Source organism: Artemia franciscana, chromosome 4, assembly GCF_032884065.1.
Source record: "Artemia franciscana chromosome 4, ASM3288406v1, whole genome shotgun sequence".
In the NCBI taxonomy this organism is placed as follows: domain Eukaryota; kingdom Metazoa; phylum Arthropoda; class Branchiopoda; order Anostraca; family Artemiidae; genus Artemia; species Artemia franciscana.
The window spans coordinates 31986450-32012267 of record NC_088866.1 but is presented as its reverse complement, the minus strand read 5'-3'; the positions used below and the strand labels follow the sequence as shown (position 1 = coordinate 32012267).

The 25818-nt window shown below is 34.4% G+C and overlaps 1 protein-coding gene and 1 long non-coding RNA gene across 4 annotated transcripts in view; one reads left to right on the top strand and one right to left on the bottom strand.

Moving 5' to 3' along the window:
• The window catches only part of LOC136026298 (metabotropic glutamate receptor 8-like), a 229660-nt gene that overhangs the window by 24500 nt on the left and 179342 nt on the right, over window positions 1–25818 (bottom strand). For both annotated transcript variants that reach the window (XM_065702713.1, XM_065702712.1), the window contains exons 12-13: window positions 9341–9845; window positions 2655–2959 (exon numbers count right to left, since the gene is read on the bottom strand). In XM_065702713.1, coding sequence (XP_065558785.1) covers window positions 2655–2959; window positions 9341–9845 — 810 coding nt within the window. The remainder of the gene's footprint in view (window positions 1–2654; window positions 2960–9340; window positions 9846–25818) is intronic.
• Window positions 6830–25818, top strand: part of LOC136026301 (uncharacterized) — an 82355-nt gene continuing 63366 nt past the window's right edge. The window contains exon 1 of one of the 2 annotated variants that reach the window (XR_010617258.1): window positions 6830–11598. This is a non-coding gene — a long non-coding RNA (uncharacterized LOC136026301). Of the gene's footprint in view, window positions 11603–25818 lie in introns of both variants that reach the window. The other variant, XR_010617257.1, reaches the window with a different exon arrangement.

Below are 25818 nucleotides of genomic sequence, written 5' to 3'. Positions count from 1 at the left end.
CTGTCCCCTCCTCAATCCTTCCCTCTTTAGGCTGAAGTTTAACTCTTTGTTCTAATTTTTTAAGAACGATTACTGAAGCACAAGGAATAACAAGTTGGAATAACTAGTGAATTGAAGAAAAAGCTTTTTTAAAGGAGTTAAAAATTATAGTGTAACGGGTGAGGGGTTGAGGACGGGGCTGGCCCCCTCATTTCCAGATTTATTTCTTTTTGTATTAAGTTTTAATGTTACTCCTTACTTTAAGTTGAAAAAAACTTACTTTTTTATTCTATTGATTTTAAGAGCATGATTGCCTAGACCAAGACAGAATAGATGGTATTATGTGGCACTAAATATTCTAGATTTAATATAGACCATCTAGGTAGAAGGTATGATATAGATACCGGTACTAGATCTAGACGGTATGGAGTTTATACAAGTGTTGAATTTGACTCAAGACCACCCTCCATTTTAGTTGTTTTTTTTTTGATTTTTCTAAATTCATCAATTTTTCTAAAATTGACTTATGCTAATTACTTTTGATGGGTAATTTTAGACTTAATGGATTGACATTATTTTGAGTCATCATGAAAGACGTATTTTTCCGATGCATATATCGTTATAAAAAACTGTACATTTAGAAACTTTGCTACCTTTGGCACTAGTCGCTCCTTACTTACTGCTTGTTACCAAAAACTGTTTGACTGTACTTGGTTTATGGTCCCTGTATATACAAACCTTTTTGTCTGGATTTACCCATTTTTACAAAGGAAAGTTTCTTACGTGATTTAAGATGTAAATTTTTAATTAGATCCACTTCACGACGTCTTATTTATAATTTACTTGTTTCTTCCTTTCTTATTTTTGTTCGATTTCAAAAACATAGACAGAAAATGAACCAGGTTTCGTTTTATTGTATTTTCTGTCATTTGTTTTCACCTGTTTTCATTTGGTTTCATTTGCTTTTTTACTTTATAATTTTGCTATTTTCTATTTAATTAAAAAAAAAATGTTCTTTTTGGCATTAAAGAAAGCTTTATTTCAGTTTATTTTGGATGTTTTCTTTGGGGTCCGACATAGGGAAATAACAAAAAACTGCAACATTTTTTAAGGTGGACTAGGTTGTAAAAGAAGTCGTTTTCGACCTAAAAGTGTCAGATGTTGCGAGATTTCAAAATTATATATGCTTTCGTTCTCTAGGGAACGTGGGCCAATGTACATCCGTTCTTGCACTGCCTGTATCCAAGCTACAAAAAACGCTCTTGACACGAGAAATAATTGTATTTTTTATGCAAAGACCAAGCCTTTTGGCTTATTATTTATGATTTAACAAACAAAAGCATCCAACCACTATCTCTTAAAACATTTTAGTGCCGCAAAGCTAGTCTTAAATACTTTTCTTAACTTGCATTTAATATGCTAAATATATTCATCAATTTATATGTTACGGTGAATGTCTGAAATCTGGTTAATGTCGACATTAACCGGTGAATGTTCGAATTCCTTTTTTTCTGCTTCGATTCAATTAGCTTCGCGTGTCAGCTTTTTCAGTCTTATGCAACCTATGATGGTAAAAGTTAAAGTTAAGTTAGGTTACATTATGTTAGTTTAGATTAGATTAGGTTATGTTAGATCAAATTTGGTTCTAAATATCAGAAATGGGTTAAAAACCTAACTTAAGCTAACCTAAACTAACCAAACCTCGTCTAACCAAACCTGAGCTAATCTAACCTAATGTGTCATCATCAAACCTTACATTCAATTGAAAACATTGACTGGCAACACTGATTAAATCCAAGGAGAAAAAAAAAGGTATTTCGGACATTCACTGGTGAATGTCGACATTAACCGGTTCGTGAACATTCACCGTAACATATGCATTACATAACCAAAATATATAAATCTGTAACATTACTAGCTAATAATATACTGCTCACTGGTAATAGCCTCTCTGTTCTGGAACGGCTGTCTCATCCGCAATAAGGTTTGGTCATGGCGTTCCTACAAGCCTTGACTACTACAATTCATAAGTTTTCTGAAATTCTAATCCCTTTAAATAAACAATAATAGTATATATGTATATTTATTTGTACATCTGTCCTCTGCACATCTATCCATTTTCTGAAGTGAAAAAACGATTAAAAAAATTATTTAGATAGATCAGACTTTTGGAAAATTCGATTAGGATTTGTTTCGATTCTATTTGTGAAAAATATTTTTCGCATCATTGACATCACAAATTCCGAGACGTTCAATACCCTAATGGTTCGTCTTTCCACATTGAACAAAATAAAATGAAATTAAAGTTGTTTTATGAAAGAGATTGAAAATACTGTCTTCCTTTTCAACGAGCAAAGCTCGGTTGGACGGATTATTGGGGAGGATCTTCAAATACCCTGGAGGTTTAACATGAGTGGCACTACTAAAACTTTTTAGGAAGAGGAGAAGCCAGTTAAAAATTTTATGAGGATTTTAAAGCTTTAAAAAAGTTCAAAAAATCCCGCATTTCCCCTGAACATTACAGAATTATGTGCTATTGTATACTTTGATCCTTAAGACGGGATGACGGGGAAGCAAAACGTCAGTCTATAGTTTTGCATCCCCTCGTCCCCAGGGGATCCATAAAGCTTTCTCTTAAGTTGCATGACCAGGGATATAATAGGAATAAAACATACCTTATAATCATTATTTGTCCCAAAATATATGGGTACGAATGCCAGCCAAATGATACAAGTTGAATACATTGTAAATCCAATATACTTAGCTTCGTTGAAGTTCTCTGGGATTTTTCTAGTTTTGAAAGCATATAAAGTACATAATAGTATAAGAAACATGTTGTACAAAAGAGACATCACAAGAGATAAGTTTGATATGCCACAAGTTAAAACGGAAGTTAAGGGATAGGGATACACCTCCTTAGTTGTAGGTCGCTCGATAATCAGCCAAACTGTAGTCCCTATTAGCTGAAGAGTCACCAAGCCTGAAAATGATACAGTAAAAAGACCTTAGCGAGATTTCATAATTCATTACTGCCGTTCTCAGCGTAATAAGGGAGTTTCAAGAAAACAAAACTATGGATAGTGGGTATTTCAATAAAAAACTCATAGATCCCATTTAGGATTAAAAAAATGTCGTTCAAATGAAATCAAAGAGCATAATCAGAATTTAAAACGAACAAAACTGTCCTGTATATGAGGGGGAGCTCCCACCTCAACCCCGCTTTTTCCACTAAGGTTTTATTGTGCATTGCTGCAAGCATGTTTGAGTGCAACAAGTATAGCCAGTTGGTAATTACAAGCTTTTTACTTACAAATTGCCTTTCAAAATTTTTGAACTGAAAATATTAATGTTTGAGGAAAATTTGCATCAATGAACTCTTCCATTCTGGATGCAGTGTGATTGGGGAATTTCTCCTCCACCTTCTTTGCTGGTAAGCACACGAATATAAGAATTTATTTTAAATTCTGAAATGTGCAGCTGTACATAACTGTAAATATTTTTTTTTATCAACTCTCAAATGATTTTAAGTTGTTTAAGTGAAGCTTAGATATGACTGTTTACATTAGCCGTTTATTCTGTATGGACTTTGTGTATTTTTAGAAACAAATAGGTCACAGTGCAGCATTATGACCTATGAAACTGGAAAGCTGAACGTATGGTATTGTTAATAAATATTTTGCTTTTCGGTAATCTCAAATTAATTTACCATCTCATTTGCATGAATTGCATTTTGATTATTTTCGAGCCGAAAGTGTTATTTTACGCTAAAAAATGACAGAAGACACTTCTTTGCAGTACCATGCCCTCTTTTGCTATAAAAAAGGTTCTAGAACTTTCAATATCCGTTTAAATAAGCTTTCTTCCGCTATTCTAGGATCACTATTTCAACGCAATTGCACAGGTAAAAAATAATAAAACAAACACACGACCGGGATAATCTTTTTGAGAAAAAACACAATTTGAGCAATTTTATTGATAGAAATTTAAAACTTCTTTAGTAGAATTCGTGATTTGTCGAATTTGATAGTAAAATTTCTTTCAAAAGGACTCCTCTTCTTTAGGGTGCTTCCTCCCTTCTTCTAAAATTAGAACAAAATTCTCAGACTTATTACTTTGATGGGTGCTTTTATAGTTGACAAATTCTATAAATCTCTCATCATCATAAAAGTATCCTTTACTTGCAGTCATTTAATATGTCTCTTTTACTAGTAATTCAAGTCATTTCCAATTGATATACTTTGTTTGTCTGTTTTTTTTTGTCAGGGAGTATCGTCAACTGGATTCTTGACCCCCTTCCTAACCTAGCTATGTTGCTATTGATTTTTTTTTTTTTTAGGAGTAATATCGAATGATTTCTTGAAATTATTGAAGATATGTATATATATATATATATATATATATATATATATATATATATATATATATATATATATATATATATATATATATATATATATAACAAGTTTACTCACAAAATTTATGTGAGCGGGGCAGCCTCCCCTAAGCCAACGACTGTTGACGCTAAAGTTTAACGTGTGTTCTATTCCATAATACTTAATAATTTTTCTATGTTGGAACATTAGCATATGGAGGGAGCTGGGCTAGAAGGAAGGGATTACTCCTTATATAAATACTATTTTTTTTAGTACCACTCTTTACTTTCAATTCAGATCCTATTTTTAAAACTTAATTAATCTTCCTTTTTTTGTAATATTTAGGTTTATTCTGTAATAGATAAAAGAGGGAAGGCTCACGCCTCCTCTCCCTACCTAAGTCGAATTTTAGTGTAAGAATCTTTCGAGACTGATAACAAACCCAGGAAAAAATCCTCTCATTGAAGTTAGGCCTAACACTCGGGCCTAAAATGCGCTTCAATCGGTCCTTCAAATTGGTCCACGACGGATCTATTGACTTGAATCAAACAGTTCGTGGTAACTAACTGTAAGTAAGGAGCAATGCGGCTCAATAGTAAGCAAAACTAAAAAAACTGAATTTTGATATCAATATATATATATATCAAAAGAATTGGTTTATTATGTTGATTCTAACTATATAAGATTCATTAAGTTCAGTGTTACGCATCAAAAGCTGCGAGACTTAAAAAAATTGCCTGATTTTCGAAAGAGGGGAACTCCCCCTACAAGTCAAGGAATCTTAATGAAAATAAAACCATCAGGTTCAGCGTATCCAATAATCCTGATGTAGAGGTTTCAAGCTTCCATCTTAAAAAATGTGGAGTTTTGTATTTTTTTTTTTTTTTTTTTGCCTGAAGAAAGATCACAGATGCGTGTTTATTTTATTTATTTTCCCCAGGAGTGATCGCATCCAACAAACGGTCCTAGAATATCGATAATGGGATCACTCAACAGAAATTAAAAATTCTTGTCCCCTTTTTAAGTGACCAAAAAGATTGAAGGGCAACTGGCCTCCCTCTCACCCACATTTTCCCTAAAAGTCATCCGGTTTAAACTTTGAGATAGCCATTTTTTTCAGCGTAGCTGAAAAATCCAATAGCTATGTCTTTGCGGAAAATATACCCCCCCCCCCCACAGCCCCTAGGGAAAGGTTTGTAAGTCTGAAATTTTTCCCATTGTTTATGTATATTATTTCTTATTGGGAGGTATTTAGATTGGAAAGCTGCTAGGGAGTGGCAGTATTTATGAAAGGAATTTTCCACGGAGGGTGATTTCCGGCATAATTTTAAAAAGAATCAGAAATTAAATCTTTTTCAAATAAAAGTGGGCTAAGAAAAATTTTCAGCCGGAATCATCCGCAAGAAATTTTCCAGGGATGATTTTCAGCTAGAATACAAGTGTCTGGGGGGAATTTTCCTGGTGAGAGATATGTTGTATGGGAAGAACTTTAAATGTGCTTCAATCGGTCCTCCCAATTGGTCCACGACGGATCTATTGACTTGAATCAAACAGTTCGTGATAACGAACTGTAAGTAAGGAGCGATGCAGCTCAATAGTAATCGAAACTCTAAAAAAACAGAATTTTGATATCAGTCGATATATCAAAAGAATTTCCTTATTATGTTAATTCCAAATATATAAGATTCACTAAGTTCAGTGTTACGCATCAAAAGCTACGAGCCTGAAAAAATGTGTCTGCTTTTCGAAAAAGGGGGGAACCCCTTAAAAGTCAAGGAATCTTGATGAAAATGATACCATCAGATCCAGCGTGTCCAAGAACCCTGATGTAGAAATTTCAGGCTTCCATCTGCGAAACTGTGGAATTTTGTATTTTTTTTGCGAGAAGAAAGATCATGAGTACGTGTTTATTTGTCTTTTTGTTTTTGTCTCCAGGAGAGGTCGTATCAAACCAATCTCCTAGAATATCGAGAAAGGGCTCATTCGAACGTAAATGAAAAGTTCTTGTGCCCTTTTAAGCGAACAAAAAGATTGGATGAAAACTGGCCCCCCTCTCACCCACATTGTTTGCTAAAAGTCAGCTGAGTTAAACTCTGATATACCCATTTTGTTTAGCGTAGTTAAAAAATCCAATAGCTATATCTTTGAGGAAAAATACCCCCCCCCCACAGCCCCTGGGAAAAGGTGCCAATTGTTTACGTATAGTATTTCTTATTGGGAAGGATTCAGAGATTTTCCGGGAAGAGGGAGAATTGCTAGGATAATTTTCTATGGGAATAATTTTCTGTGAAGAGGGAGGTACCCTGGGCGTGAAAATTCCAAGAGGAATTTTATACTGGGGAAATTCACCAAGATTCCTATACAAAATTCTTTCTATTTGCCTTACTTTCTCTTTGCCGGCCCAGTTTTACATGTGGAGATATTGAGGGGATTTGTCTGGGGAAATATTTACCGGGTTGAAAATGTCTAGAGTATCTTTCCGTAGGTAGGGGGACTTTCCAAGGGAGAAGTTCTCCATAGGGGAGTTTTCTACAGGATAAATTCTCTAGAGGGAATTTTCTGCGGGAACACCTTTCTGCTAGGAAGTGGGGGGGGGGGTATTTATTAAAGGAATTTTCCAAGAAGGGGGGATATCCAGCATGATAAAAAAAAATCAGAAATCAAAATTCCTTTTAAATAAAAGTGGGCTAAGAAAACATTTCAGCCGCAATCGTCCGGAAGAAATTTTCCAGGGGTAATTTTCAGCTAAAATGGAATAGTTTGGTGGGGGAATTTTTCTGGTGGGGGTAGGTTATGTGGGAAGAACTTTACATGGAGAGATTTTCCATGAGGAACAGAATTTTCCATGGAGGAGCAGAGCAAAATTTCCCAGTATTGTACGAGGAGAGAGCCCTCCCACACACATAATAAATGATCTTGATTTTATAGCGGAAGATTTTCGCATTGGGAGGGTAGTCCCTGGAGTTGAACTTAACAGAGGAAATTTTACACGGGGAAAACTTTGCCAAAGTTAACTTGCAAATTCCGTTTTAATTGTTCGTGTATGGTGAGCCAAATACGAACCTGCATTAGTTGAAAAGCGTTCAGAAAAAAAATGAAAAAAAAATAAAAAAAAACAAGTTTTTTTTTTTACAGAAAGGAAGGAGAGACATTAAAACTTAAAACAATATAAATTATTCCGTATATGAGAAGGGCTGTCTCCTCCTCAACGCCCCGCTCTTTAAGCTAAAGTTTTTCATTACTTTAAAAAGTAGAGTTGTGATAAATAGACAATCTTTATCGTAAAGAGCTGGGGTTTGAGGAGGAGACAGCCTTTTTCATATACTGAAAAATTTCTGTTCGCTTAAGTTTTAATGTCACTCCCTACTTTCAGTTCAGAACTTGTTTTATAAGTCAATCTCTTTGAAATTGATCTTCATAACTCCGTCAAATTAAGCTTACAAATCATTGTCTGTAATAACCATTCATTTGGAATAGGCTGTTCAGCGACATTTAGGGACGAAAACTGAATTCAGAAGAAAATAAAGATGAAAAAAAGAAGAAAAAATCCTACTTTGATACCCATCACTCCGCATCTTTGAAACGAAAGGGTTATGTAACTAGCTTTTCGGCATTTCCGGATCGATGAGCTATCTCAGGATTTCACTCAAATAAATGAGGCCCTTTTCAGTCGTAAGTTGTTGTTTTGTGCTAAAACTTATTGGAAGTCTCCTCTTTCCTGTGGAAAAGTGGCAACAGTACCCCTTTTTGAAGTTTAATTAAATGTGGTAAGAAAAGAGAAGGTTGCTGATGAGTTTCAAAGTAGGATTTTTTTTCTTCTTCTTTTTTTCACCTTCTGTTTCTTCGGAGTCTACTTTTTGTCGGGTTCTACGTTTATGCGTATATTACTTTTTTAGTTATTTTGATTTAAGTAATTGAACATTGTGCATAAGTTAGTTGACTTTCTAGTAATTGTTATTACTTTTATTGGCTTTGTTTTATTCTACGAATGAATGAAAATAAAAGTGTCATATATGTATATTTTTATATTATATATAATTTCAACTAGTTTTCAAGGTACCTAGATCAACTCAGTGACGATCTACTGAACTTGGCACCTTTTTTTACGGAGTTGTTTTTAGCTAGCACCATGTTAAGGCCAAAGTTCATAAAGAGGTTTGAAATCTATACTAACTTGAGCCAACAGAAGCGGCTTGTTAACGTAAAAGCTAACGCTATTGAATTGTTTTGTAGAAATTTCTAAAATAGGTAGAAGTTTTGTTTTAACAGAGAGTTAATTCAGTAACGCTATACCGCCTGCGGCACTTTTATTGTCGAGTTGTTCTTTGCTCCTATAAGAGTAATATAAAAAAACTGAATTTTTTTAAATGACTTGAAGTCTATATTAAACCATATTAAACCTTGAATTCCATATTAAATTCCAAAGCCAACAGAAGCAGCCCGATAACGCTAACACTAACGCCGTGAAGTTGTTTGGCGGAATTGGTTAAAATGACCTAAGGTTTTTTACTAACGAAGAAGCAACTCGACAACGCTATACCCTTTGGTTCTCTGCTTAGTCGACCAAATGCTTAAAAAAGATTAAACATAAAAATTACACTGACTACACTGGCTCCTAAGAAGGCTTATTTAACAAGCATTTTTGAATTTGCAGAGTTTCTGAATCACACATTTTAGTTGAAGGAACGACAGTTACTTCTATTACGTCTCTTTAAAAAGCATATCAATGAACATTACTACAATCCACTACTCACTGCAGTACCAAGCCGTCTGAGGCCATCAGAACTACACACGCTCCTCTACTCCTCTTCTACCCCAATCTATTAGAAGCCTTCCTGTTTACAATCTCCCAATAAATTCCAATTTTCATTAAGTCAGTCCTTCAACCTCCCACCCCATTCGAGGAAGACCTGCTTTCTCTTTGGCCGAAGGAATTATCAAAGAATTATTCAATTATCGAGGAATAATTGAGAGATAAAACTGCTTACCAAAGCAAATAACGATCTGAGATCTTGGCGAGGTGTAAGAGGGTCTCTTCACACCCTTTATTCCACCATTAAAAATCCTTGAAATTCTATTTGTCTTTGTAAATATGGCACTGTAGCAAATACTCAAACACAACCCAAGACCTAATCTCAGAAATCCGCATGTTGCAATTGTAGGTTTTGCCAAGATCACGGGTGCCATCAGAAAGCAAAAAAGAATTCCAGCTAAAAGGACGTAACATAATTCACGACCAGACGCCATTATGATAGGTGTGTCATGGAAACGGAGAAATACAAAAGCTGTGAATATTGTTGCTATAACTCCCAGCCCAGAAAACACTAATGGAACTAAAGCCCATGGGTTCCCCCATGTCAAGTGCTCTGGACGCAGCTTTGCGCAAGTTGAACGGTCTTGCGTTGGCGTATAACCTGGATTGCATGTTACACAAGTGTCGTTGAACACGTAACTATCTTCTCTGCATAAAACGCAACTCCAGCAGCACTGATCCTAGAAAAAAAGAGAGAAAAAAGACAGATTACTATCTTATTCTACAGTGCCAAAAACTTTACTATTCCATTGGTTTATTTTTCTTTTCTTGAAAATTCAAGCTTTTCAAAAGTGGATTGCTTTAAAAAATTTCAAGCTGGGATCTGATGAACTTGTTTCACAAGACGAACGTAGATTATTCAAAAAAGTAATTGGCTCTTTCCCACAAATTTTCAAGCCAGTTTACAACGAAAAACTCTTAGGCACAACATTTTTTACAAGTAAACCTTCTGTTTCTCTGTGCTAGACACTTTGACAATCTTCGCTCACGTGATTTTATTTATTTTTTTTATTTTTTTTACAAGGGAGCTTCTGTTTCTCTGTGCTAGACAATTTGAAAACCTGTGCTGATAATATTTTTTACAAGTGAACTCTTTGTGCCTGGTATTTTGACATTATGCGTTCGCATCATTTTCTCTATGCTAAACATTTCGATATTCTCTGCTGTCGACATTTCTTACCAGTAAACTCTCTGTTTCTCTACATTAGAAATATTTCTTGGAATTCGTCGTTCGCAACATTTTTTACAAGTAAAATCTCTATTTCTCTTTGCTAGACGTTTTGTCGTCCTGAACTCACGATATATTGTTTCTTTTTATAAGCAAACTCTCTTTCTCTGTGCTAGATATTTTGACCTTCTGTGCTTACAGAATTTTTCTTTACAAGTTAACTCTCTGTCTCTCTGTGCTAGATATTTTAACATTCTGTGTCCGCAACATTTTTATACCCTTCGTTTCTCTGTGCTAGACAATTTGATATTCTGAGTTTAAACATTTCTTACAAAATTTTTTTACACTATCTATTTCTCTGTGCTAGACATTTTGGTACTCTCTGCTCACAACATTTCTTATGAGTAAATTCTCTGTTTCTCTCTGCTGGACATCATGGCATTCTGTGTTTGTAGCATTTTTTACAAGTAAACTCTCTATTCCTCTTTGCTATAGATTTTGACTTCCTGAACACACAATATTTTTTACAAGTAAACTATCTTTCTATGTGCTAGACATTTTAAGCTTCTGCGCTCAAAGAATCTTTTCTTTACAAGTTAACTCTCTGTTTCTCTGTGCTGGACATTTTTACACTCTGTGTTCGCAACATTTTTACACTCTTCGTTTCTCTGTGCTAGATGTTTTGACATTTGGTTTTTACAACTTTTTTTTACAGATAGACTCTCTTTCTCTGCGCTAGACATTTTTAATGTTCTGTTATCGAGCATTTTTTTTTACCGCTGAACTTACTGTTTCTCTTTGCTAGACATTTTGACGTTCTGAACTCACAGCCTTTTTTATAAATAAACTCTCCATTTCTCTGTGCTTAAATAATTTGGCATTCTGTGTTCAAATCTTTTATCACAAATAAACTCTCTATTTCCCTGTGCTAGACATATTGACATTCCGCGCTCAGCATCTATTTAAAAAAAAAGAAGTAAACTCTTAGTTTCTCTGAGCTAGACATTTTTACGTTTTGTGCTCACAACGTTTTTTTTTAAAGTAAATTCTCGTTTTCTCTGTGCTAGAAAGATAACGGTGAAAGTAGTTTCTCTTTCTAAAGAGAAAATCTGACAAACATTGCACTACGCTGTTTGAGAGTTAAATTATTAAACCTCGTTTAGAAGTAAATCGAAAATTTTAGCCATAAGTTCTAACAGTTTCCTTGTACATTATTATAGGGGACCAAGTCCAGAAAAGTAACTTTCAAGATACAGGGTGCCAAAGTACGTAAGTGCAACAATTACTCCTTATTTCAAGTGTATTCAATACTTTTATGAATAGATCTTATAGTAAGGTCATTAAACCATTGTGGTATTAATCTTTAGTGAGAATCATGATCATCTTGACCCGAGAAGGAAAACAAAAGGAATCGAGGGGATTCAGTTGATTTTTGCCATGGAAAAAAAAAATAGATGTTTTTCAAGCCCTTTGACAGCTTCTGAAATACCTTACCTAATGTACGAATTAGAACTTATTCTATGATTCCACAAAGAAAAATGTTGAGTTTGAGCTATGATTGTATTTTAGTAACTTAACTACGTGGTAAACAATTGGCCCTCTACGAAGCCAAATCCTCCCGGTAAATAGACAACAAATTTATAGAAAAACTGACAAGCAGACATTTCTGTAGAATCATATAGACATTTACATCTATATATATAAAAATAAGTTGTCTGTGTGTGGATCTGTGGATGGATCAGGTGACGTCATGGAAAAAACTAAAAAAAGGCAAAAACTACAAAAAAACTAAAAACTAATAAAAAAAATAAAAAGGCTAAAAAACTAAAAAAAAACTAAAAAAAACTAAAAAAAGGTAAAAAATTAAAAAAAACTAAAAACTAAAAAAAAAACTAAAAAAAAGGAAAAAACTGAAAAATAGAAGAGAAAAAGAAAACTAATAAAATTTTAGGCTAAAAAAGGTAAAAAACTAAAAACTAAAAAAAAACTGAAAAAACTAAAAAAAGGCAAAAACTACAAAAAAACTAAAAACTAATAAAAAAAAAAATAAAAAGGCTAAAAAACTAAAAAAAACTAAAAAAAGGTAAAAAACTAAAAAAAACTAAAAACTAAAAAAAAAACTAAAAAAAAGGAAAAAACTGAAAAATAGAAGAGAAAAAGAAAACTAATAAAATTAAGAATAAAAATAAAAAAAAATAAAAAAGATAAAAACTAAAAAAAAAGTAAAAAGAAAAAACGAAAAAAAACTAAAAAAGCTAAAAAAAAGGTAAAAACCAATAAAAAACTAAAAAGAAAAAAAAGAAAAAACTAAAAAAAATTTTCATCTAAAAAACTAAAAAAAACTAAAAAAGGTAAGAACTAAAAAAGAAAAAAATAAATGACGACACTCAAAGAGAGAGCGACCGGGACAAAAGGAATGTTCGATTAGCAATCAACAAAGCACCGGGACACGGAGTATAAATGACGACCAGGACATAAGTAAAAAAAAACTAAAAAAACTAAAAAGAAGGTAAAAACTACAAAAAAACTAAAAAGAAAAAAAAACCTAAAAACTAATAAAAACTAAAAAATCTAAAAATCTAAATAAACTAAAAAAGAAAAAAAATAAAAAAGGAAAAAAATAAAGGAGAAAAACAAAACTAAAAAACGAATGTATATACAGACCGGGACACCGGGATACAAATGACGACCGGGACACAGGGAATATAAATGACCATACATAAGCCATAATGATCAGGACATAAGTAAAAAATATAAATGACGACCGGGACACAGGGACACAACTACAACGGGGACGCCGGGGGGCACAGGGGGATATAAATGACGACCGGGACACCGGGACAGGGAATGGTCGATTAGCAATCACCATCAACAAAGCTCAAGGGCAATCATTAGAATCATGAGGTATAGATCTGAATACGGATTGTTTTCCCATGGACCATTATATGTTGCATGTTCAAGAGTCGGTAAACCTGACAATCTATTTATATGCACAGACAATGGGACAGCAAAGAATGTTGTATATTCGCAAGTTTTACGTAGTTAAAAACATATATATAATATATCTATCTATATTCACAGGTGGGACATAGGGACAAAACTACAATGGCGCGTAACTAATATGGCGCGTAACGACTTACGCGCGCGGGGGGGCTTGGGGGGCCGCGAAGCGCCCCCACCAACCAGGTATGACGACACTCAAAGAGAAAGCGACCGGGACAAAAGGAATGTTCGATTAGCAATCAACAAAGCACCGGGACACAGGGAGTATAAATGACGACCAGGACATAAGTAAAAAAAAAAAACTAAAAAAACTAAAAAGAAGGTAAAAACTACAAAAAAACTAAAAGAAAAAAAAACTAAAAACTAATAAAAAAACTAAAAAATCTAAAAATCTAAATAAACTAAAAAAGAAAAAAAATAAAAAAGGAAAAAAATAAAGGAGAAAAACAAAACTAAAAAACGAATGTATATACAGACCGGGACACCGGGATACAAATGACGACCGGGACACAGGGAATATAAATGACCATACATAAGCCATAATGACCAGGACATAAGTAAAAAATATAAATGACGACCGGGACACAGGGACACAACTACAACGGGGACGCCGGGGGGCACAGGGGGATATAAATGACGACCGGGACACCGGGACAGGGAATGTTCGATTAGCAATCACCATCAACAAAGCTCAAGGGTAATCATTAGAATCATGAGGTATAGATCTGAATACGGATTGTTTTCCCATGGACCATTATATGTTGCATGTTCAAGAGTCGGTAAACCTGACAATCTATTTATATGCACAGACAATGGGACAGCAAAGAATGTTGTATATTCGCAAGTTTTACGTAGTTAAAAACATATATATAATATATCTATCTATATTCACAGGTGGGACATAGGGACACAACTACAATGGCGCGTAACTAATATGGCGCGTAACGACTTACGCGCGCGGGGGGGCTTGGGGGGGGGGGCGCGAAGCGCCACCCCAACAGCTAGTATTTATATAAAAATTAGCAAGCCGTTGCGCTGACTTCACATTCGAGGAGGCACGACTCTCGTACCGGAGAAGCAAATTTAGATTAACCACCAAATTTATATGGCTAGTCCAGTACTTAGTTTTATAAAATCAGTTTTATCGATTGTTAAAAATTCTTAGGTAACAGAGACAGCCAAATCGACTCTCAAATCCAACTAACGGGAAAAAATGAGTATTTTTATTCATATACATTTAAAATGTTTACGTCCGGCAGTCATGCGAATTTAGGTCAATGGCCTGTAAGTCAAAGTTTTCAAGCAACTCTGCACTGAAAACTCAGTTTGACATTCTTCGTCTGGATAATAAGGCTATGTTTCCAGAATTGCAAGACTCGATCCCAGTGGCGTCAATTAGGGGAGAAGTTGGCCAGGAGGACATATGCCCCCTAGATTGTTTGCCCTACAACCATAAATTTAGAAAAACACCTTTTTTAGATATTTTTATTAAAGTACCCCTTATATTTAGAAACACTATATTCCCCCCCCCGTATTTTCGTGAATTGACACCACTGCTTAAATCAACTTTGAAACTCTATTTTTGGCTTTGCTCTTCAGCTAATTATGGACGTAAATAATAAGTTTTATCACATAGAATAATATCAAATCCTTAAATAAATAAATATATATATATATATATATATATATATATATATATATATATATATATATATATATATATATATATATATATATATATATATATATATATATATATATATATATATTCTCTGAGGCCAACCTGACTTTCATACATAATGATGATAGAAGGTAATAAGCTTACCTAAGCTATGGATGTCAGGTGACTGATTTTTCTTCTAACGATAATTTCGACAGGACCTGTGCCTGTCATCATCAGGTTAATTCAAATTTCTTGCCGGAAAGTAAAATCACTAAATAAATAAAACTAAAAACACTGAACAACACTAATTATGAGCCGAACCTGGAGTTATTGTTGTGCCATGGCCCGAATTTTGGTAGAGGCGTTGATGGCTGCTGTCCTGGTGGATCTTAAAGAGGTTGTGCCTTTAGGAAAGGGGTGGAGTCTTTTGTGAGTTTTCAATTTATGGGTGATTGGTTCCCAAATTTCGCTAATATGATACTCACCATTGTCTTTATTAATGGCTGGTTTATTTTTAGCAATTTCCAAAGCTTCTCTGATTTTCTGCTTTAAGAGTTGTGGGACAATAGCAATAAGTTGGGCTTGGTCAAACTTAATGGAGTGGGAAGGGTTTTCAAAGATATGATGGGCCAATGCAGAGAAATTATCTTCCTCCTTTGGCTTTGTCTTTTTAAGGCAGGCATCAATGGAATCAGCATGTTCTTTTAATCGGTGATGTAGAGGTCTCATGGTACGACCTATATAGGTATCACCACAACTGCAAGGAATCTCATATACCCCTGGTGGATCTGAAGTAATCTTATCCTTGCCTTTGTTCAAGAAGGAGGAAATAGTCCTTCCAGAGGGAAAAAAAGATTACTTCAGATCCACCAGGGGTATATGAGATTCCTTGCAGTTGTGGTGATACCTATATAGGTCGTACCATGAGACCTCTACATCACCGATTAAAAGAACATGCTGATTCCATTGATGCCTGCCTTAAAAAGACAAAGCCAAAGGAGGAAGATAATTTCTCTGCATTGGCCCATCATATCTTTGAAAACCCTTCCCACTCCATTAAGTTTGACCAAGCCCAACTTATTGCTATTGTCCCACAACTCTTAAAGCAGAAAATCAGAGAAGCTTTGGAAATTGCTAAAAATAAACCAGCCATTAATAAAGACAATGGTGAGTTTCATATTAGCGAAATTTGGGAACCAATCACCCATAAATTGAAAACTCACAAAAGACTCCACCCCTTTCCTAAAGGCACAACCTCTTTAAGATCCACCAGGACAGCAGCCATCAACGCCTCTACCAAAATTCGGGCCATGGCACAACAATAACTCCAGGTTCGGCTCATAATTAGTGTTGTTCAGTGTTTTTAGTTTTATTTATTTAGTGATTTTACTTTCCGGCAAGAAATTTGAATTAACCTGATGATGACAGGCACAGGTCCTGTCGAAATTATCGTTAGAAGAAAAATCAGTCACCTGACATCCATAGCTTAGGTAAGCTTATTACCTTCTATCATCACTATATATATATATATATATATATATATATATATATATATATATATATATATATATATATATATATATATATATATATATACTAGCTGTTGGGGCTGTTGGGCTTCGCGCCACCCCAACACCTAGTTGGTGGGGCGCTTCGTGCCCCCCAAGCCCCCCCGCGCGCGTAAGTCGTTACGCGCCATATTAGTTTTTTTGTAGTTTTTACCTTTTTTAGTTTTTTTTCTTCTTTTGTATTAATGCTAAAGCCAAGGTTCAAACCTGGAGCCTCTCGGACCTAGAACCTGAAACATAACGCTTTACCAACTCAGCTACTTCGGCTTGAATACATTCGTTTTGAGCAGCTTCCTCGGGTGTTGCCATTGTAGGTTCTTCAGTCATTTTACAATTAGAAATTTCTCTTTCAACGGTCTTCTTACAATTAAAAATTTGTCTTTGAACGATATTCTTAAATACCTGTGTCCTGGTCGTCATTTATATTCCCTGCGTCCCGGTCGTCATTTGTGTCCCGGTATCCCAGTCTGTAATTTCTCTTTGAGTGTCCCGGTCGTTATTTATATTCCCTCTGTCCCGGTCGTCATTTGTGTCCCGGTCTGTAATTTCTCTTTGAGTGTTTTTTCTTTTTAGTATTTTTTAGTTTTTTACATTTTTTCTTTTTTCAGTTTTCTTTTTCTTCTTTATTTTTCAGCTTCACTATGAAATACATATCGCCGAACCTTTGTTTTTTTTAACTAAAATCTGGTAGGCATTGATGACCTTATCCAAGTCAAAATCCCAAACCCAATCATCATCGCTATCATTTTCAGTTTTGATATGTTTTGACTCTCGCTGTCCAGGTGGATCTTCATCTAACTGCGCGGTTTTGCGTTCTTTAGCCTCAAGCCTGTTTCCTTGCTGTTCTTTTGATTCCTCGGCACGCTTTCTTTTCTGACTTTCTCTATCAGCAGCAAGTTTTTTGGCATAGACTCTTTGAGCATCTTCATCGGCTTTTGCCATTGTAAGTTCATCAGTCATTTTAAACTTAAACATTAATAGATTTCTACGTGAACATATATGTCTTAAATATATTTAATGACGTCACCGTCATAGCAAAAATGACGACAACTAATTTCATGACGTCAGTCAACACAGAAACATGACGTCACCTGATCCACAGACAGACACACAGACAGACAACTTATTTTTATATATATAGATATATATATATAAACAAAATGCTTTAATACCACAGTTAACTTGAGATGTTACAGCTTGGATATGATTTTTGAGTTATTAGAATTTGTTTTATACAATACTTATATAAGATTCGATGGTGATTTGTACAAGCAAATCGTGGAAATTCCCATGGGGGGGGGAATGCCAGCCCATTTATAGCTGACATGTTTTTAAGTCAACTAGAATATAAATATATGATGGATAAGAATAATCCAAATAATTTAAATTATGTTTTGTCAAATAATAAAAGATATTTAGATGATATTTTGGTCTTAAATTGTAAGGATTTCATTGATATTTAAAAATATATATCCATCAGAGCTTACTCTTGAACCTAGTCATGGCGCTGGTCATGAAGATCATTTCTTAGATTTAAATTTTAATATTTGTGATAATAATTTAAGTTTTAAAATGTATAATAAAACGGATGATTTTGATTTTGAAGTGATTAGTTTCCCATTCCCTGAAAGTAATATACACTCAAATATCACGTATTCGGCGTTTTTTCTCACAGTTACTTCGTTATGCAAGGATCTGTAGTAATTATATTGATTTTAAAAATAGATGTAAAATCTTAAGCCAAAATTGATATCAAGAGGTTTTTCTGCAAATAAATTAACTTGGCAATTTAAAAAATTTAGTTTTCATTATAACGAACTTTTAAATAAATATCAAAAGAATTATCTGGAAATGCTTAAAGAAATTTTCAACTAATTTCGGAGGTTCGACAAATGATGATGCAGCGCCATTTATTTTGAATTGTGTTTCTAATAGAGCGGATTTTTTTTTAAAAATTAGCCACATGGTAAAGATGAATTCTATAATTGTTAAGTTCATTCAATTTTTTTTTGCAATGTGTTAATATTTGTGATTTGGTAAAATTTATCATATTTAGTTTACCTATTGTTGCTAAAAAGAGGGATATATTAACAGGATAAGCTTGTTTTGGTGTTACTTGGTTGTTTTACATTTGCTGTTTTTTTTTTTCATAGGCATGTATTTTGGGGGTGATACCTGACACGGGGATGCCATGGATATTCTGTGGTAGCCACAACACTTGGCTGGGTAGAGAATTTAAAGTGGCGAAACCCTATAGGCAAGTGTATTCTCCTGATGAGCCCTTGTGTTGGGTTGTTTCCTCTGAATTATTTGTCTTTATTATTTTTTCTATTGTTTGGTAAATGACGACTTGATTGTGTATGGCTATGCTGTTTGACCTGTGTGATTGTGTGGATGAGTAGGGTTAAGGCCTCATTCAAGTGCTGTTCCATAGTAATCACTAATTTAGGAAAACAGTCTTCCTTTTCTCCTTCTGTCTCTTTTTTTTATTATTATTTTTTTTTTATGTGTTTGTGCTGTTGCATTGGTGATTTCTCTTTTCATGATATATATATATATATATATATATATATATATATATATATATATATATATATATATATATGTATATATATATATATATATACTAGCTGTTGGGGTGGCGCTTCGTGCCACCCCAACACCTAGTTGGTGGGGGCGCTTCGCGCCCCTCCAAGCCCCCCCGCGCGCGTAAGTCGTTACGCGCCATATTAGTTATGCGCCATTGTAGTTGTGTCCCTGTGTCCCACCTGTGAATATAGATAGATTTATATATGTGTTTCAAACTACGTAAAAATTGCGAATAAACAACATTCTTGGCTTTCCCATTGTCTGTGCATATACAAAGCCGTATGTACTAATAATGACATCATATGCAAACGCTCTTTTTACAAACAAACAAACATGCATCCACACAACTCGTTTTTATATAGATAGATAGATAGATAGATACAATACAAATTAACTGCGTAAAACTTGCGAATATACAACATTCTTCGCTGTCCAATTGTCGCTGCATATAAATACATTGTCAGGTTTACCGACCCTCGAACATGCAACGTACAATTGTCCATGGGAAAAACAATCAGTATTAAGATCTATACCACATTTTTCTAATGATTGACCTTGAGCTTTGTTAATGGTGATTGCAAATACTAATCGAATTGGGAATTGCAATCTTTTAAATTGAAAAAGCAGATCCGTTGGAATCGTGGGAATGCGAGGAATAAGAACAGCCTCACCCTCATAAGGCCCTGTCAAGATTGTGGCCTCTATTAGGTTTTCCATTGTTTTTTTTACGGCAAGTCGCGTGCCATTGCAAAGCTTTGGTGGGTTGATATTTCTTAAAAGTATTATTGGTACGCCTATTTTTAGTTGTAGCACGTGTGGTGGAAACCCTGAAAGATCTATGGAATTTAAAAATTCAGATGGATAATTAACCGCTTCATTTGGTTCCAAAACTGTGTCGACTGACTTGTAAAGGACTGCCTGGTCTCGAATCTTGGTCAAAACAATATTGTTGATTTCGTGGACGTCTATATTTTTGGGTGCGAGAATCGCTCTTTCACTTAGCCATTTATTATTTTTATAATTTTTTAGAATATTCGGAAATACTTTTTCAATCAATTCATTTTTGGACGTCACTAAATTACAGAAATCAGCAGGTAGTTGTATACGTCCTGAAATTGAGTCTACTGGGAGCTTTCCGTTTCCAATTGTCAGCAATTGATCTGAAAATGTTTGACCAGAGTCATCGTTTTGCAATCGGACACGCATATTTGTAGTTAATTTTAATATTTTTACGTGTGCCCATAAATTGGGATTTTTCAGGCAAGCATTCATTCGTCTTCAATGGCTCTGGTGGTGCAGCCAATAGAGGAATTTTAACTTTTCCTGAGGCGCAACACATTCCCATTGTTTCACCATTGAATTTCAAGGCCTTGCAATAGGGACAAATTTTAGACATTGTCCCGATTTGAACACATCTACTCAAGCTATAATCATCGACTGGGTTGTACCTGAATGCCAGGCGATAACTTTCAGGTTGCTCTGATTCCTCGGCACGCTTTCTTTTCTTACTTTCTCTATCAGCAGCAAGCCTGATTTCTTGCTGTTCTTGTGATTCCTCGGCACGCTTTCTTTTCTTACTTTCTCTATCAGCAGCAAGCCTGATTTCTTGCTGTTCTTGTAATTCCTCGGCACGCCTTCTTTTTTCACTTTCTCTTTTAGCAGCAAGTCTGCTTCCGCGTTGCTCTGGTAGTTCCTCGGCACGCTTTCTGTTCTTTTTTTCTCTATCAGCCTCAAGCCTGTTTCCTTGCTGTTCTTTTGATTCCTCGGCACGCTTTCTGTTCTTTCTTTCTCTATCAGCCTCAAGCCTGTTTCCTTGCTGTTCTTTTGATTCCTCGGCACGCTTTCTGTTCTTTCTTTCTCTATCAGCCTCAAGCCTGTTTCCTTGCTGTTCTTTTGATTCCTCGGCACGCTTTCTTTTCTGACTTTCTCTATCAGCAGCAAGTTTTTCGGCATAGACTCTTTGAGCATCTTCATCGGCTTTTGCCATGGTAAGTTCATCAGTCATTGTAAACTTAAACATTAATAGATTTCTACGTGAACATATGTCTTAAATATCTTGAATGACGTCACCGTCAAAGCAAAAATGACGACAACTAATTTCATGACGTCAGTCAACACAGAAACATGACGTCACCTGATCCACAGACAGACACACAGACAGACAACTTATTTTTATATATATAGATAGATATATATATCTTTTTTTTCAAAATTCGCTCCCTCCCTTCAAAATAAATGTTCTGTAGGGGGTGACAACCCCTTAGAAACCTCAGCTGACGTTCTTACACCAGCCTTAGAATTCAGTAGCAAATCATCCAATTACTTTCCACTAAATTGAGCATATTCAGTTTCTGTTTTTACCTATTTTAAGGCCCTTTATCACATCAGTTCATAAAAAGAAAAGTGCTGACTCAATATTATGGAAACGTTGATAAGTAAGCTTAGTTCGGTGCTAAAAAGGATTCTATGAAGCAAACAAATGATTGACTTTGATCCTCTTTTGCAATAAGAAAGGGATAGTTTAGCAAAGAGATAATTTAGCAAAGGGATAATTTGGCTAAGATTAGCTTAGCGAAGATGAGAGAAACAGAAATTTATAGCAGAATCATTGACTTGGCCACTGATTGTGGGCTAGTTTATTGTGGTTAAGTCAGAAAAAAAATATTATTTTTAGTGCATAAGATGACAATCCAACAAGAAATTGTGCAAACAATTTACTAAATTAAAGTGCCAGACGTTGACACCCTTTTTACATCCAAAAGTAATATTCCAAATTAAGAGCATGTCATATTTGCTTAGTCCCTAAGAAATTAAGAATTTGACATATATTGAAACATGTATTACATGTAATACATGACATGTATTAAGATTTTTGTATTTATTTATTTATTTATTTTTTGCTATGACATTGTGCTTGGAAGGGAACAACAAGGTTTGTCGGGAGCATGTCTGTCTTCAGGGGATGCTTGTCAGTCGAAAATGTTTTTAATTAAAGCCCTTGTGAAAGTTTTATATACAGGAATCTGAAGAGTGAAGAAAAGCTTCTTTTGCATTTAATTGTTATTAAATTGTAAATCCGCCGAATCAGACACTAACACATGACTGATTTTGGTTCTCACATTTTAGTTGGAGGCAATAATTCGTGAAAACCATTGAAAACATGCTAATTCAACTAAAATCTGTGGTGGAACAAACAAATCGTAAAATCTGCACGCTTGGGGGGGGGGAATCTCAGAATACCGTCCATCCGTAGGTGGTTAAATTAAGTCATACTGTGAGATTTTAGAGATTTATCTAGAAAATGCAAATGTGTTAGTAAAAACCATTTAGAAAACGGTTGAGACACACGATCTAAAGAGGTTACAACTTTAGGAAGTTTGTATTTTTCCCAGGGCGGCTGTATCGAACCTGTGGTGACGTCTTGAAAAGACCCAAATTGTTGACAAGGCAAAAAAAGATAAGCGACAAGAAGAATCCATATATAAAAATTTAATATTTTCATGCATGGACAAGTTTCCATTAAATTGCTTAGAGAGCAAAAAACTAGCAATTGCAAATATATTTGTATATATTTTAACAAGAAATTAAAGCAAATCAAAAACTTTAAAAAATGAAACAAAACTTTGAAGCTTATTAGAAATCGTTATAAGAAATTGGACTTGATTCAGTAATCAAATATCTTTGACAAGAGACAGTATGAAAAGACATTAAAGTGCGTAAAGAGCAAAAAACAAGTAATTGAAAAAATATTTGCATATATTTAAACAGGGGATTACAACAATTCAAAAACCTTAAAAAATAACAAAAAATTTGATGCGTTTTAGAAATCGTTGTTAGAAATCGGACTTTGTTGAATAATCGAATATCTTTGAAAAGCTCAGTATGAAAGGACAGAAAATTGCTTAATCACAAGTAAGTGATTATTAGAACGTGTCAAAAATGGAGTGAAAGATAAATTGCGCAATTAGAAGACAAGTGAAAGCAAAAATCTGACAGTCAAAAACGAAAGTGAAGAACAAAAGAAATGTTATGATATAAGAACAACACCATCAAAATCTTCGACGTCAACGAAATGTGACTCAAAACCCAGCACAAATCTACAAAGACACCATAAATAACAGAACTCTTTATTACGAGCCATTGGGACCCTTCAACGTTCTATGTGTTCCCTGGGGACCCCTCTATTTTCTCTAGTAAGGAGTAGCAAATAAATTTCACATTTGGAGGCTGTTACATAGACCAAGAATCAATATATATACAAACTAATCACTTGTTTAGTGCCGGGGCCCGTATCGAAATCGACTACATAGTTTTTTTTCTCTCAACTGGCATATTGACATTTCTGGCTACTTTGTCGCATAGCAATGACAGGACCTAACCTCGAAATTGGCAAATTGACATTTTCGGACACAAAGACAATTTAAATAGGTCACAACTTTAAGAAACAATTCGTATTTTTCCCAGGGTGGCTGTATCGAACTTGTGATGACCTCTTGTCATCAAGAAAAGACTCAAATTGTCTACGTTTTTAGTGGCGAGAAAACAGTAAAAAAAGAAAGAAAGACAGACAGACACTCATATAAAAAACAAACAAACTTCTATGGATAGAAGTGTTGACAACTGAGTTGAAATGCTTCTCTATGTGGAAGAATGTCCAATGTCAATCAATGGCATAAAATATAGCATAATAAACGGATGGACCTCCATTATGAATCTGTATAAACAAACAAGCTTTTCCAGCTAGAAGTGCTAAAAACTAAGATATAATGATCCTACATAAATATCAGTTGACGCTATTGTATGAGACATAATCTGATAAGACATGTGTTACTTACAAAAAAGGTCTTTTTGTCCTTAAATAGTTGAAAACTGCGCATTTTCTAAGTTTCATTTTCTAACATGACAATTTGCCAACTTTAAGAAGAAAAAAAACTATCTAGCCGGTTTGGAGGCCGGGCCCCGGCATGTGTACGCGACATCCTTGTATATTTTAATTCTCATTGTCAATTATCTTGTAACCACAGACAATAAAAGCCTCTTCTTGATGTCAGGGTCACCATAGGTTCCATACAACCACCATGGGTAAAATACAACTTCTCGCTTAACGTTTTGACCTTTTAAGATCGTTTAACTGGCCAGCAATGTCAATATACCATTTAAGAAAAAAAACAACTATGTAACGGATTTCGAAGCCGGGCCTCGGCAGTCGGCATATTGCGGATGACTCATCGGGAAATTGGAGGAATCCGCAGGGAGCACACAGAACGTTGAAGGGTCCCAATGACTCTGCCAATGACTGTAATGAACAGTTGTTGCATTGCCATTGCAATTCCTTTATCCAACATATATACATAGTTTTGTGGAAAAATGAAATTATTGAATATTTTGTTACAGTACTGTTGATGATTGTGTGCTTCTTGACTAGAGGTTTGCGGGTTCCATCCCGCCTCTGGTTAGCGATAAATTATTCTTTAGTTTCTTCTTTACATGTTGTCTATCATCTACGGTATCACTTGTTCTTTTATTGTTGACTGAACATTTCCTCATATCAACTTTCTAAACCCAATACTCATCCGAATCATTTTGAAAATCAGCCATGCAAGGGTCTGAGATTTCTATTTTTCTTTTTAAGGTTTTAGAATTGTTGTAATCCCTTGTTAGGTATTGGTTATTCATTTGTCCTCTAGGCATTATGAAACTATTTATAACGACTTTGGTAAATAGACTAATTACACTTGCTATTTTATAATGAGCAATGTTCCTTTTGTAATGGTTCAGTCGTCATAGATGTAATTCCGGTGATTCAATTTCATTAAGTTCATTTTTTTGGGGTGCAAGATTACTGGTTTTTATTCCTTCGCATCTCTCTTTCTATGCTGAAAGCGGATTTAATCTAATAGAAAATAAAACCTCTTTTAAAATTTTTAGATATTTCTCTAGTTTCAAATTATAATTTTTGATGAAACACCATAAATATTTTTGTAGCTTAAATATATCTTGTCAATCATTTGTTTCTTGTGTAATTTTGCCTGCATCATAGATACTTAAAACGATACAACCGCTACTGAGGCAAATATAAAGTCTATATGCTTTTCGAATGTGTTTATAAATATGATTTCATTTACATAAATATTTCCCCCCAAAATTAAGGCTCTTAACGAATTTTGTCAAACTTCTGACCTATCTAGATTTTTTTTTTTTAGGTTAGAATGTTCCGCTAAAAAAAAAAATAATGAGAAAATTTAGTGTTGTTTAATGACAAAAAGATGCTATAGAAACAGAGGCAGAATCTTTTTTAATAAACGAAGCCTAATTTTTCACTATTACCAGACCAGAACTTAGTAAGGTTTTGGCAAGTTTTCTCTGAAAAATTTGTTGAAAAAATATATTTTATTTTTAAATTGGAGAGATTTTTGAATATTTGAGATTCAAAAAAGAAAAAAAAAAAATAAGAATGTCAATATATTAGGGTCGTAGGGTAGAAAGTTATTCTAAGAATAACAAATTGTATGGCTGAACGAAAAAAAAAGTTGAAAAATTTTAATCGTAGTAGGGATTCGTTGAAAGAAATGGTTGAATGAGATAGCAGATAAACTTGTTTTTGGACGGTATTGCCTATCAAGGACCTCAAAAGGTAGATAAGGTAGCAATAGGTAAATGTA